The sequence below is a fragment of the Xyrauchen texanus genome, chromosome 12 (genome assembly GCF_025860055.1).
Source record: "Xyrauchen texanus isolate HMW12.3.18 chromosome 12, RBS_HiC_50CHRs, whole genome shotgun sequence".
Taxonomy (NCBI): Eukaryota; Metazoa; Chordata; class Actinopteri; order Cypriniformes; family Catostomidae; genus Xyrauchen; species Xyrauchen texanus.
Genome location: NC_068287.1, coordinates 37,432,037 through 37,453,776, shown reverse-complemented (window position 1 = coordinate 37,453,776; position 21,740 = coordinate 37,432,037). Strand labels below are relative to the sequence as shown.

At 39.8% G+C, this 21,740-nt stretch overlaps 1 protein-coding gene across 1 annotated transcript in view; it reads right to left on the bottom strand.

Annotated features, from left to right (window-relative positions):
* The window catches only part of LOC127652249 (serine/threonine-protein kinase WNK4-like), a 92,835-nt gene that overhangs the window by 40,650 nt on the left and 30,445 nt on the right, over window positions 1-21,740 (bottom strand). Inside the window, exons 2-4 of the mRNA XM_052138383.1 lie at window positions 13,680-13,852; window positions 12,917-13,137; window positions 9,764-9,921 (exon numbers count right to left, since the gene is read on the bottom strand). Coding sequence (XP_051994343.1) covers window positions 9,764-9,921; window positions 12,917-13,137; window positions 13,680-13,852 — 552 coding nt within the window. The remainder of the gene's footprint in view (window positions 1-9,763; window positions 9,922-12,916; window positions 13,138-13,679; window positions 13,853-21,740) is intronic.

Here is a 21,740-nt window from a genome sequence, read left to right as displayed (position 1 = left end):
TTTCCAGATAATAAAATCCATTCACAGTCTAAACTGAAGACAAAACCATCTACAAACAACAGCGCTATTCTTGCTTACATGAATATGCCAGGGTCAAATGCCACCTCCACAGATCATGACTCATTGCATCCTAAACCCCATGCTCTCTGCCTCTAGTTAGTCTATTTTCATTAACCCAAGCAATAAGAAAGATCTAATACGAATGTGCCTTTCAGACATTCTCAATGCTCAGCTGATATTCAAACGTCTCGGTTACTGATGTAACTTCCGTTCCCTGATGGAGGGAACGAGACGTTGTGTCGATGAGTTGACACTAGGGGTTGCTCCTGCAGGCGGGCTTGTGCCACAGCTGGGCGCGTGGAAGCGGGAGGTCTGGTTCCAGGGCACGGTACCTGCCAAAGAGAACCGGTGGTGATAATGACGGCCAGGGAGACTGGAAATAGAGCCCAGGGGATTTTTAAATGTGGGTACCGCAGCCCGTTGGGTATGCGGCAAAAATAAAATTAATAAAGAAATAAGGATTCTCCACCCAACCCTCCGGCAGGGGAGGGAGTGGTCTGCTTACCAGCTTCCTGAGATCCGGGGTTGCCCGTCTCAGGGGCGCTTTGAAGCCTTATTGGGGTTCTTGGCGGCCGGCCGTGAGGCGGGTGGCGTCGCAGTCCTGCGGGTAGCTCTGCACCGGGGCCGGCCCCAATGGGTGGGCTGTGGCGGAGCTGGTGTCGGTTTTGAGAACCGCAGGGGGACGCCCTGGATGACGAGCAGACGGAGTGCGGGGTCTGTGGCTCCGCCTGGGCAGGATGTGCTGTATGGCCTCCGTCTGCTTCCTCACTGTTGAGAACAGCTGGGCGAAGTCTCCAACGGTGTCGCCAAACAGCCCAACCTGGGAGATGGGGTGTCAAGGAAACGCACCTTGTCAGCCTCTCGCGACTCGACCAGGGTGGACATCGCCTGCCCGAGATCTTCGTTTCCCGGAGGGTGAAGTCGGTCGCCGAGCACAACTCCTGACGCGGGTCAGGACTACCCTTGTGAAGTTCTCTGAGTGCCTTGGCTTGGTGCACCGCGGAGGTGGCGCTGTAGGCCTTAGCCGTCAGGGACGACGTCAACCTACAGGCCCTGGACAGGAGCCTTGGACGGTTCCGCCAGGTGGAGGCGCTTTGCGGGCATAAGTGCACCGCGACTGCTTGATCCACCTGGGGAGTCACCGAGTAGCACCTTGCCACCATCGAGGGTAGTGAGATTGGAGGAGCTCACAGATCGCGTGCGTGCAGTGAAAGGTACCTACCATGCACCTCCGGGAAGAAAGGAATGGGGGCAATACACACACACACATGCAAATAAAAATGTACATATACAATTTTTTTAAAGAAACGGAGGGGAAGTCAAAAAGTCACGCCAAAGTGAGTTGCAGTCCAGCGATTACCTCCGTGACTTAGCTATGTCACAATGTAACACATTTGCATAATGCCTGTCTAAGGACTAATTTAAGATGAAACTCGGTTATGGTAAGGGCTGTTACATTTCTGACACACACTCTAAGCGGTTGACCAATCACAACAGACTGGGCCAGCTGACCAATCAGAGCAGAGTGGGCTTTTTGGCAAGGGGGGCTTTAAAGGGACAGGAGCTAAATCAGAGCATTTCAGACAGAGGGTGAAAAGAGGTGCTGCATGCATGAGAACAAGAATGTCTTCTTTTTTTTTTTACATTAAAGCATCTAAACCCATTTCAGTAGACCCCCAAAATAAAATTATGAACCTGTAAATGTAAATATTGTATATATATGAACTAAGTACTGTTCATTTATTTTACACTGTTTATAATAAAGCAACATATTGAAACATACTGTGTTTAACATATATACTTACTTGTATGTTACTTTGTGCAAAAGTGTTTGGTGTGAACAGCCCCTTAGGCTTTGCATCTTGCTCTCTTCTCAGCGTTTCTCAGATTAAGCTATATGTATTAAAATGCTTTACATGCAACACTGCCTTAGATTTTGGCCAAAATCAGGTACCTTATTTTGGCTGACTTCTGTCTGTCTGACGCATGTCTATGATGCATAAAAATGTTGGCAGCTCACTAGGTTTTGGAAAAGAGCTTCTGCCTCTCTTTTTCCTTATCGCTCAATGCTCTGCAAAATGGAAATGTCCTCCCTGACCAACCATGTCATTTCTGCGTGCCCACATCAAAGGCCGAGCCACACATGCCACACTCTGCACTACCAGGAAGAGCAGCATGAAAGATGACGTCTGTTTGGCATGTCAGAGAGGCGTAGCAACACACAAATGACTGCAAACATCTAAATCACTCTTTCCTTCCTCTTTTCTTATCAGCTGAATCTGATATGGCCTGACCTTGACATAATGCTAATGTATTAGGGAAAACATGAACAAAACACAACCAAAGGATATGCTGATTGAAGAAAGGATAGCTTAAAATTCATAAACAACAGACTGTGATGCAGGACAAGACAATATAATGTCCTTGAATGAGTGAATTGAAGAGGAAATGATTACAGGCCAAAGTATGTGTGAAATTAATGTCTCTCACTTCAGTGTGAGACGCTGAAAAAAAACCATTGAAACAGGCATATGGTGTGAACAGTCCCATAGGTTTATATAATCTGTATTTTATGAAGTCATCTTTATTAACATTTTTGTTGCACTTTATTATTATTAACTTTAAAGTATATATTATTTTATATATAATAAATATATTATACATTTTATTCACAAACAAATATAATATACACATACTGATCAAAACACTTATTCTTTATTATATCCATCTTCAACCGCTTATCCGAAGTCGGGTCACGGGGGCAGCTGCTCCAGCAGGGGGCCCCAAACTTCCCTATCCCGAGCCACATTAACCAGCTCTGACTGGGCGAACCCGAGGCGTTCCCAGGCCAGTGTGGAGATGTAATCTCTCCACCTAGTCCTGGGTCTTCCCGAGGCCTCCTCCCAGCTGGACGTGCCTGAAACACCTCCCTAGGGAGGCGGCCAGGGGCATCCTTACCAGATGCCCAAACCACCTCAACTGACTCCTTTCAACGCAAAGGAGCAGCGGCTCTACTCCGAGCTCCTCACGGATTACTGAGCTCCTCACCCTATCTCTAAGGGAGAAGCCCGCCACCCTTCTGAGGAAGCCCATTTCGGCCGCTTGTACTCGCGACCTAGTTCTTTCGGTCATGACCCAACCTTCATGACCATAGGTGAGGGTAGGAACAAAAATTGACCGGTAGATCGAGAGCTTTGCCTTCGGCTCAGCTCTCTTTTCGTGACAACAGTGCGATAGAGCGAGTGCAATACCGCCCCTGCTGCCCCGATTCTCCGGCCAACCTCCCGCTCCATTGTCCCTCACTCGTGAACAAGACCCCGAGGTACTTGAACTCCTTCACTTGGGGCAAAACCTCATTCCCTACCTGGAGTACGCACTCCATCGGTTTCCTGCTGAGAACCATGGCCTCAGATTTAGAGGTGCTAATCCTCATCCCAGCTGCTTCACACTCGACTGCCAAGCGATCCAGTGAGAGCTGAAGGTCACGGACCGATGATGACATGAAGACAACATCATCTGCAAAAAGCAGCGATGAGATCCCCAGCCCACCGAACCGCACACCTTCCCCACCCCGACTACGCCTCGATATCCTGTCCATGAATATCACAAACAGGATTGGTGACAAAGCGCAGCCTTGGCGGAGACCAACCCCCACATGGAATGAACTCGACTTTGTGCCGAGGACCCGGACACAGCCCTCGCTTTGGACGTACAGGGATTGGATCGCCCTAAGAAGGGACCCCCCCACCCCGTACTCCCGCAGCACCTCCCACAGTCTCTCCCGGGGGACCCGGTCATACGCCTTCTCCAGATCCACAAAACACATGCCTCTCCGGGAACCAGCACCTTATCGTGGTGGAGAGGTTTGTGTGCCCTTATGATCCTGAGGGTTGTGTTGTCTGGAGCCATGTGCTCCTGGTAGGGTCTCCCAAGGCAAAGTGGTCTCAGGTGAGGGGCCAGACTAAGAATGGTTCGAAAATGACTCATGGAAAAAACGGCAAGAGGAGGAGTTACCCTGCCCGGAGGAAGCCCGGGGCCCCTGTCTGGAGCCAGGCCCAGATGGAGGGCTCGTCGGCGGCGCCTGGTGGCCGGGTTTGTCACGGAGCCCGGCCGGGCACAGCCCGAAGAAGCAACGTGGAACCCCCTCTACATCCCTTGGGCCCACCACCCATTGGAGGAACCGCAGGAGTCGGGTGCGCTGCCATATGGGCGGCAGTGAAGGCCGTGGGCCTCGACGGACCAGACCCGGGCAGCAAAGGCTTGCTCTGGGGACGTGGAATGTCACCTCACTGGGGGAAGGAGCCGGAACTAGTGAGGGAGGTGGAGCGTTACCAGTTGGATCTGGTGGGGCTTACATCGACGCTACAGTTTTGGCTCTGGATCCGTACTCCTGGATAGGGGATGGACTCTATTCTTCTCTGGAGTTTCCCAGGGTGTGAGGCTGACGGGCGGTGTGGGGATACTCACGAGTCCCCGGCTGAGCGCCACTACGTTGGAGTTTACCCGGTGGACCGAGAGGGTCGCCTCCCTACGCCTACGGGTTGTGGGGAAAACTCTGACTGTTGTCTGTGCATATGCACCGAACAGCAGTTCAGAGTATTCGGCCTTCTTGGAGACCCTGAATGGAGTCCTGAATAGGGCCCCAGTAGGGGACTCCATAGTGATGCTGGGTGACTTCAACGCACACGTGGGAAATGACAGGGACACCTGGAAAGGCGTGATTGGGAGGAACGGCCTCCCTGATCTGAACTCAAGTGGATGTTTGTTATTAGATTTCTGTGCTAGTCATGGATTATCTATAACAAACACCATGTTCGAACATAAGGATGCTCATAAGTGTACGTGGTACCAGAGCACCCTAGGCCGAAGGTCGATGATCGATTTTGTAATCGTGTCGTCGGATCTGAGGCCATATGTTTTGGACACTCGGGTAAAGAGAGGGGCAGAGCTGTCAACCGATCACCATCTGGTGGTGAGTTGGGTCAGGGGTGGGGAAAGACTCTGGACAGACCTGGGAAGCCCAAGCGAGTAGTGCGGGTGAACTGGGAACGTTTGGAGGAGGTCCCTGTCCGTGAGATCTTCAACTCACACCTCCGGCGGAGCTTTTCAGGCATCCCTGCGGAGGTTGGGGACATTGAACCAGAGTGGGCAATGTTCAAAGCTTCCATTGCCGAAGCCGCGGTGGAGAGCTGCGGCCTCAAGGTTTTAGGTGCCGCAAGGGGTGGTAACCCTCGAACACCGTGGTGGACACTGGTGGTCAGGAAGCCGTCCGACTGAAGAAAGAGGCCTTCCGGGATTTGTTGTCCCGGAGGTCTCCGGAGGCAGTTGCAAGGTACCGACAGGCCCGAAGGGCTGCGGCCTCAGCCGTGAGGGAGGCAAAGCAGTGGGTGTGGGAAAAGTTCGGAGAAGCCATGGAGAAGGACTTTCGGTCCGCACCAAAGTGCTTCTGGAAAACCGTCCGCCACCTTAGGAGGGGAAACGGGGAACCATTCAAGCTGTATACAGCAAAGATGGGACGCTGTTGACCTCAACCGAGGAGGTTATTGGGCGGTGGAAGGAACACTTTGAAGAACTCCTAAATCCCAACACGCCCTCTATGGTAGAGGCAGAGCCGGAGGATGATGGGGATCAGATTCTATTTCCCTGGGGAGGTCACTGAGGTAGTCAAACAACTCCGCAGTGGCAAAGCCCCGGGATTGATGAGATCCGACCAGAAATGCTGAAAGCTCTGGATGTGGAGGGGTGTCATGGATGACACGCCTCTTCAACATTGCGTGGAAATCTGGGACAGTACCTAAGGAGTGGCAGAACGGGGTGGTGGTTCCCCTCTTCAAAAAGGGGGATCAGAGAGTGTGTGCCAACTACAGGGGTATCACACTTCTCAGCCTCCCTGGTAAAGTTTACTCCAAGGTGCTGGAGAGGAGGGTTCGGCCGATTGTCGAACCTCAGATTGAAGAGGAACAATGCAGTTTTCGTCCTGGCTGTGGAACGACGGACCAGATCTTTACTCTCGCAAAGATCCTGGAGGGGGCCTGGGAGTATGCCCATCCGGTCTATTCTTTATTATAATTTATTTTAATTATTTTCACATTTTAGAATAATATTAAAGTCATCAAAACTCTGGAATATAAACTGAACTATGGGAATTATGTTTTGACTAAACAAAATAAATATAAATTATCAATATCTGGGTATTCACCCTTTGCCTAGACTATTCAGACATGTACTCTTGACATTTTCTCAACCAACTTCTTGAGGTATCACCCTGGGATGATTTTTAAACAGTGCCCATCTATGTTGGGCTCTTACTGGCTGCTTTTCTTTGAAGTCATACATTTCAAAAACGTATTTTTTCATTAAATTTTAGTTTTATAATGAAATAAATGAATATGGTAGCGCAATTATATTTTTGTATACAAAACTGATTTCAAGCATTTAAGCATATGCCTTCAGATCAAAATATTTTTAAGATAATGAGAAACATTTCAGTCAAGTGTTTCAAACTTTTGACCAGTAGTGTATGTTTTTTTTTTACACAATTTTATTATTTTAAAGACCCCATGAAATCAAATTTAGAATTGTGTGGCTTTAAAATTATTTTTGGTTTTATACAAGTTAAGATCAATTCACAGCATTCGTGACAATGTTGATTACCACAAAAAATTATTTTGACTCATCCATCCTTTCCTTAAAAACAAAAAATCAAAGTTGCAATGATGCACTTACATTGGAAGTGAACAGGGACCATTTTTGGAGGGTTTTAAGTAAATGTAAAGCTTACAATTTTATAAAAGCTTTTTTTCACAAACATTAATTCTTCTGTTAAAACTTGTGTATTATTTGAGCTGCAAAGTTGTTTAAATAGTCATTTTACAGTCATTTTAGGGTTTGTTGACATTACATTACATAGTCATGGCAACTAATTTGTATAATTAGCTATAACTTTACACAGAAAAAGTAAGTAAGTGATTTTATCACACTAATATAGTATTAACATGCATATTGTTTACATTATGTTTTGTGGATATACTTTTGAAACAGTGAGTATTGTAATGTTTACGGATTGGCCCCATTGACTTCCGCTGTAAGTACCCCACTGGAATCATACATTTTTGTGATAATCAGCAATATGCCACAAATGCTGTCGATTGAGTTTAACTTGTCTGTGTCTGTTAGCTTTAAAGTAATCTACAGTATATATTAGTGTACTCTTATACACTGACAAAATTCCCTAGGTATACACATTTAAAATTTCCAGTTCATACAATGAAAATGAATCAGTGCTAAAATATTGAAGCTCTACAAATCACATAAATCAGCATAAACCACTTTACTTACATTTAATGAACCTACAGAGCAGATATATTCTTCTAAAACCTTAATTTGTGTTCTGAAGAAAGAAAGTCATAGACAGATGGCATGAGGGTGAGTAAATGATGAGAGCATTTTTATTTTTTTGTGAATTATTTCTTTAAGTAGCACATGGGGCCCACATTGTCCACTTTTTGAGATTTTTGTCCACATTGTCCACTTTTTGAGAACATTCCACAGTGATTTATTTATTGTATCTTTTAAGCTCAGAAATAATTGTGTTCTCATTCTAATGCATGATAAACAATTTTATGAAGTTTGTGACTGGTGAAATGTTCTGCTGCAATATTGTTCTGCAAATATTTATACTTTTCTATATTTATAAAGGCTGAGCGTAATTATACATTGTTTTATCATCTCTACTTTCCTGGTAATTAATTATACCAATTAACACTCTACATCAGGGGCCAGTACTATTAAAAAACAAACAATATTTAAAAAAAATTAAAAAAATTAAAATGTCACTGTTTTATTCTATTACATTCATACTTCTATAGCTACTCAAGTTATTCATCCAAAATTAGTGAGTGGTTTTCTTGTTTCCTTGTTAATGTTATTTGATTAATAGCCTTTATATGACATAGCCTACAAGACAGTGCCCAATTTGGATACATGTACACATCAAGTCCAACATTTTGAAGCAAATACGCTTTTTGTCTTATATATAAATATATATAATATATAAACGTATATATAAAGTGTATTTGATCATTTAGGTGCATAACCGCATTAGCGCTCAAACATTAGCCATCTGTCAATCAAACAACACGCAGCTAAAGACATCAGGAAATAAATCTAGATCAACCAACCAGTGGTGCTCTTGCTATCGTAATTGATGTAACGAACGCCCCTGTTCTAGATGTAGAACATAGGCTAAATATAGAAAACTACTCAAAAGTTTGATCGAGGACATCTCTCTTTTTTCCAATAAATATCTAGATCATTTTATTGCCCAGCCCTATTGATAACATTGCAATAATCTTTCACAGCCTCAGCCCAATAATCTCAGTGATAGATTAAAATAGGTTAAATTACAGGCTACGTTATAGACACAGAATCTAGTAAGCAGAAACATGAAATTTACCTCAAAATGTTTCTTCAAATTAGAGGCAGGATTAATGCTGATATCTGGCTTGAGCAAGATAAACTCACATGACACGATCAAGCAATTGGCCTTCCAGGTGTGGCCGAGATGTTCAGCGGTAAACTGTGTTTGAAGCATCCATAACAGATGGCGCCAGATCTGCAGCAGCCTTTCAATTTTTTTACATGTGATTTGATTTGATGGGAGTCACGAGACTCTCTCTAGGCAATCATGTTGATAAATAGCACAGTAAAAGTACAGTTACAGCACATAAAATATACTCAAGTAAAAGTATACAATTTTTAAACTACTTAAAAAAGTAAAATTCTTGGGAAAAAGTAGTTAATTACAGTAACATGAGTATTTGTAATTCGGTACTTTACACCCCTGGTTGTAAAACTAAACAACTAAAAGTGGTAAAAAAATTACCGAGAGCACATTTAATGAAAATCACATTGCAAAACTGTTTTCTCAACATGTGCTGGCCATTAAATGCATCAATGAATGGAACTGAAAAATGTATTCCTTTAGTGTCTGAGGTTAAGAAGAAGAAGAAAAAATGGGAAAACCAGGCCATTTTCCCACTAGAATAATACATCTCCTGAAAGGGCTTCTTCATCCAACAATGGTTCTAGTGTTGTTTTACAAACTGTTTAACTTTGTGGTTTTTTCTTTGTATATTATATTCATCAACACATTGATTGGTTGGACTCTTAAGTAGCCTCCCTAGGGAAAGAGGCATAATGGAAGAGATTATAATCATGCCCAATTCGATGCTCACCCAAGATTGTGCTTAGCATGCATCACACATATAAGTACAATGGAATTAATAACCGATTTCAGCACTGTAATTAGAAATAAGGTTAATTCTGAGCGACTGAGGAGAATGCTGTTTAATGGAATTATAGCTCAAGAGAGACACTTTAATTGTCCCTTTGTCGTGAAATAATGTCACTGAGACATTTCATACAAGCCTCAAGCCTCAGTCATCCACATATACACATATACAGTATATAATAATGTCCATTTGATTTGAGTTAGCTCTAATTTGCAAGTGCAAACTTTTTGATAAATCATGACTTCTGCATGAAAACGTTCACACAGTGGGTTTTTTTTTCACACAAAAATGCATTCCCACGGTTAGTGAATGAGACCCAGGCTTTGTTTTGCCACTAAATAATTGGCATTGTAAGCCAAACCCGGGGCTGTGACATGCATATCACCCTTAGTAATACAAGATTGACTTACACTGGTGACTTTGCGGTAAATCTGCGCAGCATTTTGGCACTCTGAGTAAGGGTACTCTGACGTGGTCATCTCCAGGATGCACATGCCAAAGGCATACACATCCACAGCTTCATCATACTTCTCCTCATACATTTCAGGAGCCATGAACTCTGGGGTACCTGTGTGAGAGCAAAGAGAAATGCCAACAAAATCAGAAAAATCAAAAATGGGTCATTCTGTGTCATTATAACCTTAGAAAGGTGGCAATGTCATTATTAGATTTTTTACACAAGAATAATAAGAAAATCACCTTTGGTGTTTGGACCCCTAATAATACATTCCAGGGCTTTGCAGATGTACAGTACATTTCTCAAATTAAAAAACTACATATAGTAGGTATTGCACTAACTGAAGAGCCACAATATGTTACTTTGTTACACATTGTTCTTTATAATAGTATATTTATGAAGTCTTGAAAAATATTGACGTTATTGTTTTAATGTGAATAAAAGTGGTGCATTTCTAACATAATTTGTACTTCAGATCTTTGTGTTGTTTGGCATAAAAAACTGGCTTAATACCATGGACCAACATTTGGTTTTCGACCATTGAAAATTGGTAAAATTGTAGTATTTACGCATGGAGCCACATTGAGAGCCCCATATCTCTGAGATTTAAGTATCTAGGGCCTTAAAAATGAAAATACAGAAATGAACGTTTGTTCAGAACCAAAATCGAAAAGCATATTAAGATATCTTTAACACTTCTGGGGTTAAAGGCACTCCAATTTTGGAAAAACAGCATAAAATGTTTTTTGTTTTTTGTCAAATTGCCATGTAATGCAACAAGGGGTGCTAGCGTCAACTGTTTTTAGTAATAGACCTACCTATCTCTTTGTAAAAAAAAAAAAATAATGACGCTACGGTTAGTTTTTGAAATGTAGTTTTGCCCCTAATCATAGATGAAAATTGTTGTTTTTATGTTTCCTAACAAATGTTTTACTTCAGGACATGACAAACTAGCTTCATACCATGCAACTTACATTTAGTTTTCAATCAGTAAAAAAATTTTATTTTCACTGTTTACACATGAAGTCACACTAAGATTTAACTATATAGGGCCTTAAAAATTAAGATACAAAGCGGAATGTTCAGAACCAGAATCTAAAATGATATTAAGATATCTTTTAAATTCTGGAGTTATAGGCACTCCAACTTTGGAATAACAGCATAAACATTGAGGGTTTTGTTAAATTTTTGTATATACACCATTGGCAAATAATGCAACATTTATGTGTATCTTTTTAACAAAGTCAAAAACTCTATACTTATACTTTATATCTCTTTACTTTAAAGCTATCTGAATCGAATTATATTTATCCTTAAGCAATTCTAGGAGAAACATCTGAGACAAAGCTGATACTTAAATTAAAGTCATGCACTTGTAGTGGTATAAATACAGTTGACCAAGTAAACTAACAGGCACATAAGCTGATAATATAGGTGGTGCAGGGTTCTGTTTACAGTAACTCTTGTGAAGGTTAAAGAAAATACTTGCTGGTGCAAACATGTATGGGAAATGTTGGGACAATTCAAGTTCTGTAAGAATAGATTATATGCTAATCATTATCTTCTGTAAAGAGAAATCAAGTGTAACATTTGACTGATATTTGGCCATTTTGAGGTTAACCCTTTAAGCCCTGAGGGTGTTTTTAAAGATTTTGTGTTTCAGTGGCACACCCAAAATAAAGACAGCACATCGACAAAAAAACAAAAAGAGTTTGGTATCATTTTAAAGAAAACCATTTTTTTTAATGATATAGATTATGATAAATTCTGAGACTCATCATTCAGATTTCAGCATAATAGAAAAGAAAAAAAACTTGAGCCAAAAATGTACCTTTTTTCCTGCTTATTTTTCTGATTTTACATTATACAGTATATCTCATTTATATATATATCTATAAACAAGGTAGCTCCAAAAAAACTGAATTTGTTTTGTTCCCAGTCATGTCACCATTTAATGTAACTGAGTACAATTTTGTGTTGATACAACAAAGCAATCAAAAGTTAGAGAATTACAAAAATAAGTATCTAAAAGCCTCTTCAAACACATAAAACCTAATAATTGTACATAAGAACTACTTACACATGCAAATACATCAACGACTGATAGATATGCTCTCTCTCCAAAGCATGAATAATTAAGATCTCATTCAGTTCCATTCTGTGTCATTTGAGCCATCATTGAGTCTGTGCCATGTATTTGGCCCCATCTCCTGGTGGCCATAAGTAAATAGAGCGAACAATCCTCTCTGCCCATATTTGGATGACTTCCACCTCTGGTTGCAGCAATTTGAATCCTAATATGATTGGTTTAGAATTCCATGATGCTGGACAACATACTAGATTATTTCCAATAAAGTCATCTCATCCAGGAAAGCTAACGTTTTTAGCCAGATAGCACATTATGTGATGTGTGCACATTGTGCTTCATTTGTATAATCTATTGATCTATGCATCCGATTACGTTGAGTGTGGGCTCGTTTTAAAGATAATCACCTCCTCTAAGTAATGGTATGTGATATATTATATTTTCAGTACATTTTTCATGAAATTTTAAGTGAAAACCTGGCATATAAGCAACATCTGTTTACATGTAACGTGTATGTCAAAGACATTTACTTAGCTATTACTCACTATATTTTTGTCTGTGAGAAAAAAAATAGGCTGGTTGTATTCTTTTATTTAAGAGCTTTCCAATGACATATGGTGCACGGCTATTTGATCCGATTGATGTTTTTACCGGTTACAAAAATATGTGCAGTGCAAAATTATTAATAACATATAAAAACTGAACACTTCTGTTTTGTAAGCAAATTTCAAATCACTTTTTCAGTTTTGGTCATAATGCCTACATGCAATTTGACGTAAAGCTTCAAAGCTTTAAAATGATACCTATTTTGTGTTGGTCAAGGGTGTAGTTATTAATATTTTGACAGTTTTTTCTTGGCGGGCACAAGCTTAAAGGGTTAAAAAGTGTTATGTCATCCTGCTCTCCAGATTTCGGTAGAGGTCATTAAAAAAATTAAACACAATGATTGAGCACTAATTATAATATTAAATTCATACACAAGTAATAATTTGTGGAAATTTTAAGCTGGTTTTAACTCACCTATGACACTCTTAGCGAATGAGGCACTCTTGAGTGTGGCTAGGCCCAAATCACCAATCTTCACAGATCCAGTGGGGCCAGTTATGAAAATATTGTCACACTTGAGATCTCTGTGGATGATGGGAGGTGTACGTGTGTGCAGAAAGTGAAGGCCTTTCAGGATCTGATGACTCCAATGCTGGAGAACCTTCAGTTTCATCTCTTTAAACCTCTTCAGGTACCTATAGGGAAACAGGAAACAAGAAAACCCATGAGCTCAAAACATAGTTGCCCTGAGCCAAATGGCAAACTTAATGTGGACTTGTGGCTTTCGTTTGAGTGTGTCCATAAAAGCCCTTTGTCACCCTTTGGGGAAAACCATATTGGTTGACTTCACATTGGCCAACTAACTACCCAACAATCAACAATGTGAACAAAATCCCCAATCAATGGAGGATTTAGGTAGCATCGTTTGGGATAGGGCGACTGTCACACAAATCATTACATATGACTGGATTTAGTAGAAGATTCATTAGCAGGAATGCAAATTCAAACTATGGCAGATAAAGACCAAGCTTTGTAGGATTTGGATAAGTTGGTAAGAAGTTAGAATTTGAGAATCCAGTTATCAATTAGTTTACAAAGGCAAAGTTTCAGGGAAGGGAGTTAAAAAGGCTGGGTTCATATCTTTTCTGTTCCGATGTCTACTTACTGGCATCTGTAATTCTGTTATGCCCACACCATCTGCAACAATTTGATGGAACTATGCAAGGACTAAACTTACGTCTTCAGCGTCCCTGACGTCATGAGTTCTGTGACGAGGATGATGCACTTGTGCCCTTTATTGGTAGACTTCCAGGAGTCGTAGAAACGGACAATGTTTGGATGCTGGAGACACTTTAGCATCTCCACCTCTTCACTAAAACGCTGCCGCTCGACTTTTGTCAGCCTCCGGGTCTGATGAAGAGACACATAGTTCAAACTAATTGATGGGTTTGTCCATTCATGTCAGTACAGGATGGGACATATGGTAAGTTTTGTACACTTTGTGACTTGTGGGACAGGTCAGGTGTGTTAACATCAACTTTTAAAAATGCAACTGAAGACACCTGCATCTGCAACAACACGTTCAGTCTGAAAATCATCTTATAAACCTATAATGTCCTTCTCGTTTCAGAAGTAGGTTAAAGGGATAGTTCACCCATAAATGAAAATGCTCTCTTCGTTTACATGATCATCTCAACTCTGTCGGTCCTCACGATGCAAGTGATTGGGTACCAACATTTGTATGCCTATTTTTACAAGGCATCATAAAAGTAATCCATGAGACTCCAGTGGTTAAATATATATCTTCAGAAGCTATAAATTCTTCTCCCTGCACAGTAGGTGGCGATATGCACAAAGAATGCGAATAGCCAAAAACAAAAGAGGAAGAATGTGGAAGTGGATATTGTCAGTAAAAAAGGACATAAATATTTATCTGTTTCTCACTCACACTTATCATGTTGTTTCTGAAGATATTTATTTAAACACTGAAGTCAAATGGATTACTTTTATGCTGCCTTTATGTGCTTTTTGAACAATTTTTACCAATTAACTTGCATTGTATGGACCTATTAAGCTGAGATATTCTTCTAAAAATCTTAATTTGTGTTCAGCAGAAGAAAGTCACACACATCTGGATGGCATGAGGGTGAATAAATCATGAGAGAATTGTCATTTTTGGATGAACTATCCCTTTAAGATTAGAGCTAGAGTTAAGGGTAGAGTTAGGGTTAGGGCTTTGACTGTTTAAAAGGAAGGCTGTTCCTCTGCCAACAAAGAATTATGATCTAGGAACTTGTTTTACTTGGTAAATTATGTTGTGTTTACTAATGCTACAGGACAATGAAAAAGTTGTTGCTCCTGTCTGAATTTCTGAGTTTGTGTTAACATTGTATGTTGCCAGATTTTATTGTGCATTGAGGTGTTATTTAGATGTTTAGATAGAGCCTAGTGGTAAAATGGACAAAAAAGTATTTCATTTCTTTGGCTTTCAATGTTTCAATTATGCAAACTGAAAAAGTTACATACATTTATTTAATTTAAGGGGCAATCAGTTTTGTTCAAAAAAAATCTGAAAATCAGACAAGGGACAAACACGTTAGCAATTTAGGAAGTTGAAAGTACATGAAGTCTTCTGTATACTTTCGTTTACCCTAAAGTTCACAGGTCAGTATGGCAACAAAATGCTTGAAAAAAAACTTGATTTTCCCACCATGAAATATACAGACATTATTTTATATCAGTGATAAGACATGTGTGCTTCTCGGCTGAACAAACAAAGCATCCATGGGGCTGTAATGCCACATTCTTACAATCTTTCTAATACATACCAAGGGGCCATTCAGACCGAATGAAGTCGCAAAGCTGCACTGCAAGTACAAAAAACAAAAGCATTCTATGTCAAATCAAAACATGACTCACTAAATCATGTTAGCAGCTTTTCTGTGTCTTTAAAGCATTAGCAAACGAGCGAAGCCAAAATGTGCTAAATCCTTAAGCTGGCACCCTTTCTATAATAAAGAATCTGAGCTACACACATGGAAAAACTGACATTCCCTTCAGCTTTCATTACTCTGATTTGCTGCTTTATGGTTTTAAAGACTCTAAAAGGCTAAACTGCATAATTTTCTACAAAAGTGGTAGGTGTATGACAAAAATGGATGGTCAAAACACATATGGCACCACAGAGTTTGCTTGCATTTCCACAGCTGGCTCTCTAGACAGCCTGATGTGTTCCACACATAACATTATGTCAAACGCGAAGCCAGATGGTGCCAACAACATGGGGGCCTCTATCAGTCTTGGGCCCCTGAGACAGGTGACAGCTTGATTGGACCAATGACTGCCTTGTCCTCAAGGTTGTTAGACTATAATAGCTTTACATCAAAAACACACTCAAATCCTACTTTCCACTTTTTAATAATGTCCAGAATATGTTCAGGTGTGAGTTATGTGTGTTGATGCAAAAAACAAGCCAACAGGGACTACTGTTGGCGTTACAGTTCAAAATGATCAGTGACAAAGCAAATTTCGGGGTTAAGAACTTAATTTAAATTTGGTAGATTGGTAGAACCCTTCTGATAGAAATTAAAAGTTAAAGTTTACCCCAAAATACACATTTATTTCATAATTTACTAACCCTCATGTTTTTAAACAGGATTGGAACAATATGAGAGTGAGTAAATTAATACAGAATTTCGTTTTGGGTGAAATATCCCTTTAAACACACTGTGACACTGAGAATGTGGGGCAAAGACATTTGGTTATGCAACTAATGCAGCTGAGGACAATCCTGACAAGTTTGGATGAAGTTGGAAGAAGTGGAAGATGAAGTGTGCATGAGTGTGTTGAAAGTACTTTAATGTGGTAATAAAAAAGATCAAGTGTCCTGTATGTCAGAGAGAGCTGCTGAGGAATGCTATTGCGTCTCTGACCACACTATTTCAAAACAAACCCCACCAGAGCACTGGAAAAGCAGCTGTTTGAAACTCACCTTCTCCTGGTCTCTTCCATTTTCCTTGCCAAATTAATGTATTAGCATTAGCAATTAGCAAATTCATTATAATCATGACGTACAGCAGGAGTCCACAACCTTTTTGACATGAAGTGCAATTTCCATGCTAATCACTGTGCCATACCTCTTCCCAAAAGACAGACAGATGATGGATGGATGGATGGATGGATGGATGGATAGATAGATAGATGGATAGACTTAGTGCAGTAACCAATTCAAAATAACAGTTTTAATATAATCTTGCACATCAGAAATGTAGATAGTTACAATAAAGCTACTATTTACATGGGCAGGCTTCAAAGTAAATCGCTTTCATGGAATGATTCCCTCATTATAAAAATGTCACACAATAATAGTGTCTGACTGGATAAAGAAGCATATCAGACATTGTTTTCTAATCTGTCCTGACATCCTCTCTAGGATAGAGAATTCTGTTCAATCTTATGATAAATAGTCTCTGGCAAGAGCCAGATGTTGATGGTTGGTGGATCCGTTCTTAGACATAGCAGCCAATTCACCAGCGCAATTTAGCATTGAGCTAACCGCTAATGGAACCACAATCAGAACAACACTCTCCCCCAACATGAGTTTGACTTGCTTAAGTTTGGAAACTGAGCCTCATTGTCTTTTTAGGGCCCTTTAGCAGATACCATGCCCAAATCATTAATAAATTGCACAGACTGAGTTTCAAGGAATTTGTTTTTACTAGAGGGCTCAAGATCTCATAAAAACAGTTCCAGCACAAACAGTTCCAGATCTGCTAGAGGAGTGAGGAGTTTTCCTCAGGAAAAGAAAATGTTCTTACAAGCATTAATTTTAAAGGACCCTAAAAGTAGTGTAGTGCATAATTTGTGCAGAAACAAGCCTGGCCCAGCAACCCTGCAGAAATGACCAGCTTAGATCGGAAGAATTCCCATGCTGGTTTATGCTGGTTAGTGCTAGTTTGCTGCAGGTCAAGCTGGAGGACCATCAATGCTTCACTGGTTGAAAAAACTAATCTTTAATGAGAATTGGTATGCTGGTGTGCCTACTGGGTACATATATAACATACAACATATGGTGATGTCTTTAAGATAAGACCTCATTCACATTTGCAAGAAATTCCCTGATACCATGGTCATGGGTGGAACCACAAGACCCCACTCAACCAGACTGCTATGTGTGTAACTTGTGCTACTCTGTTTATCACTTGCATGATTGGTCGATCACTGGTCCACTAATGTAATTGTTCTAATTGAAAGGACTCAAACTGTTAGATCAATCCTCAAAGGAAACTATGAGCAAAACAAGTGGCTCATGACATTGATTCAATAGTTCTTTGTCCTTTAGCAGGGATTTTCCAAACAAGTTGTTTGTTAAGTTCCTTTTAAGAATCAGTCTTAAAGAGTTGTCCTTGCTAGCTAAATAATCTTATATACACATACAAGTCAAGTCAAGTAAATTTTTATTTAGAGGCTTTCACAACACACATCATTTTAAAGCAGCTTTACAGAAGATCATGCATTAACAGAAGATAAAACTGTAATATCTATAATGTCTTAGAGTCATCATTGTGTAGTTTGATCAAATATGATTGTGAATTGTGTTTAAAAATAAGTAAGTGGCATTTATCTGAATAATTCAAACACACTTTGAAGCAAAGTATGTCACTAAAATAAGTTTTCTTGACGTACAGTACATCACCCAGACATCTATTTGATGTTTGCGTTTATCTCTGGAAGACCATTTGTTTAGGCTGTTTGCTAATCTGCAACACGTCTAAGACGTTTCATCTCAGATGTCATTAGAACATTTAGCAGATGTCTTTGACATTTATTATTTTTTAAAGCCTTTAAATATGATCTTTTCAAGATGTTTAGCAGATTTTAATTAGATTGTGATGCTTTCCAGATGAAATACCCTTAAACAGACATACTGGAGATGTACATGTGCTATCTGGGTTGTTAGTTTCATATTATAAAACAACATTATATTGTAAAAAATTTGGACCATATAATGTATTTCTATGTAAAAAATGTATTTGGACTAGAGCGATTAGTGGATTAAAATATTCTTCTGCTGAAAAGAAGCAACGATTTTTAAAAGAATATTTCAGCTCTCTAGGTCCTCAAAATGCAAGTGAATGGGTACCAAAATTTTGAAGGTCAATAAAGCACATAAAGGCATCATAAAAGTAATCCATGAGACTCCAGTGGTTAAATCCATATATGAAGAAGTGATATGATAGGTGTGGGTGAGAAACAGATAAATATTTAAGTCCTTTTTCACTGTAAATCTTTCTCCATGCCCAGTAGGTGGCAATGTGCATGAAGAATAGGAATCTCCAAAACCAAAAGAAGAAGAATGTGAAAGTGAAAGTGGAGATTTATAGTAAAAATGAACTTAAATATTGATCTGTTTCTAACACACACTTATCATATCACTTCTGAAGAGATGGATTTAACAACTAGAGTCATATGGATTACTTTTATCCTGCCTTAATGTGATTTTTGGAGCTTCAAAATTTTGGTACGCATTCACTTGGAAAACAGCAAAATAGGCAAAAACAGATTTAGTATTTCTTAAACAGCATCAAAACACACTAGAAATATAAACACAGAAGTCACACCAGCGATAATTTAATAATAAACCACATTTTCACAAACATTATAGATTTATTTTGTGTAAAGATCCCACTAGTCTACGCAAAGTCCTCCACTAGTGTTTGTATTTCTATGAATGACACTCTAATTTGGACACTTTCTGGTTGTGCAATATAGTTAATGTGATGAACTACACCTGTGGTTACTCTACTAGGACACATGTTCACCTTCAGTGTTCACTTTCAGGGGAACTTGATACATAAACTGACCTTGTAACCAAATGGTTTAAACTTTAAAGTAATTGCAAAATGGCTAAGAAAAGTCAAGTTAATTCTGATCATCTCTGGGTCTATCATTTGTTTGCAGATTCCACTTGCTTTGCTATTTTGTTTCTAATTGAATTAATATATACTTACAGTAAGTGTGACTTAAGTGTGCAAATATTTTTGTGTCCGCTCTTAATATCATGTCTTCTAAAGCTATTGTGCAATAACATCCTATGAAGTGTGCCAAAAATGTGTGAACTGTGAAAGCAAAGAGGAAATGTGTTAAACTGAACTCTAAACACTTAATTGTAGTTTATGATGGCAGACAGCCGTGGGCTGTGATTGGGGCTTCTGAGAGTGGCCGTGACGTCAGGGTGGACATGTAATCTATTCCAGACATGGGAAACAGCAAAAACGCATGCAGTGTGCATTTACAGAGCAGATCATATACTGGCAAAAATGCAGGAACTGAGAGACAATGATGAAGATGTGTTGTAATAGTGTTTGAGTGTGTGGGTGGGATACACAGGCCTGCTGTTAATCAGGAACAAGCTGTGTCAGCTCTAAGGATACACTGAATTTGAAAAGAGGGGCAGCACAATATGGTGCCTTAATGGCTCCAGTGCTCTTTTTAAGCCCTGTTAACACTGAAGCAATTTTATTGCTGGCGGTCACCAGGTAACTGTATTATTGGTCGGTAGTGGTGCCCCTACTGTTGAATGTGCTAACATATTGGTGGGATGCGCAACTGACCATAGCTTTTGAAAACCTGATCACAAATGATTGCATTGCTGTAAAAATTACATTCGGGAGGGGAAAGCATTTGATTATAAATTGCAGCTGTGCATAATGCATCATATCATGAACAAGATGAACGCATTAAACAAACTCACTAAGAATCCTGACAGTTTCTGGCATGGTTTTCTTGCATTGTTATTTTAAATATCTCTGTATGTGGATAGATATGTAAGCATTTCATTGTCTTTGTTCTCACTGGTAGTCGCCGCAACACAACATTGCTCATTTGCAATTACACACGCAACATGCATCATCGTCGTTGTGCTCACATTAACTGGTGCTCTGTTCAAAAAGCGAGCAGGACAGACTGGCCTAGTGTAGCCTACTTACTATTCCTGAACACCAAAGGGGACCCATCTGAGCTATTTCTAATAAATGTTTTTATACAAACATGCACATTGTCAGTTCTCATGTATCTTGCACTGCTTTTAAAAGATGCGTTGTCAAGTTACAACTCTGAAAAGGAGACCACATTCTGTTTCATTTAAATGCACTGCATCTGTTTTGGCCACAAACGTGTCCTGAACATGTTCTTTCACTCATCTGTGCTATTTTTAATTGTTGGTGGTTGTAAACATTCACTAGATGGATGTCTTTAATGGCTCTGATGCATTTTCGGCGATGTGCACCTCAGTGCAGGATGGTACTGTATGTGTGTGCATCATGTGGATGTGTCTTCAGCATATTTCAACATGTATGTATGATTTTTAAGCTCATATCAGCGTGATATCATATTGCTTGTGAACTAGTCATAATATGATTCAAGCTTTGCAAAGAAACTGTTATTGAAGTATGGGGCAGTTAAAAATATATGGACCCAATCAAACAACAGTAAGTAAACAGTTTAATTCAGGAATATTTCAAATATTTCAAATGTGTGCTGTTGTGCTTAAGTGAACAGTTTAATATATTTGGATGCAATGTGTTGGATGTGTGTTATGTGTAAACCTTGAAATGTAGTTTAATAATGCTGTGGAGCTTGTTCATTCTCTTACGATTGAGTTTCAAATATTGCTGTAATCGAGGGGCTGCATGATGTTAGCAAATCAGAACAGTGGCCGTTAACTGAGCGTTCAGACAGAGGGCCAGAGACAGGGTGGAAAATGAACATATATTACTAAATTATGACTGTTTTGGTGCAAAAAACTTAACTTAACTTTTAAGTGTGAACAGGGCTAAACAGATATACTGTATCAAAAGCCTTACAAAAATTGAGAATTGACTGCAAATGTGCCGCAAAACTTGCCACAAATTCACCAACGATAATTTTCACATAAAAATGATCTTTGCGGGAAACTTGCGACAAATTGTTGCCAAAGGTTTGCCAGAGATTCACCACTACAGGTGAAGAGCTGCAAACTTCCGGCAAACACTTGCAGCGAATCACAAGCTCATTTGACGTAAAAATATCAAATGGCAATTTTTCTGCAAATTTGTGGCTAGGTTAGATTTTTTGTAAGACAAAGCATAATAGGCTTCTGATAAATGTGCTCCTGAAGAGAAATAACATCTAGTAAAACTAAAGAAATAAAAACCCTGCCACAAAAAATGCTCTTGGTAATAGAGTATTATTGTTTAGAAACTTGAATGAATGTAGAATTCCAAAAAGAGGAATATTTCAGATATTTGAGATCATGCCA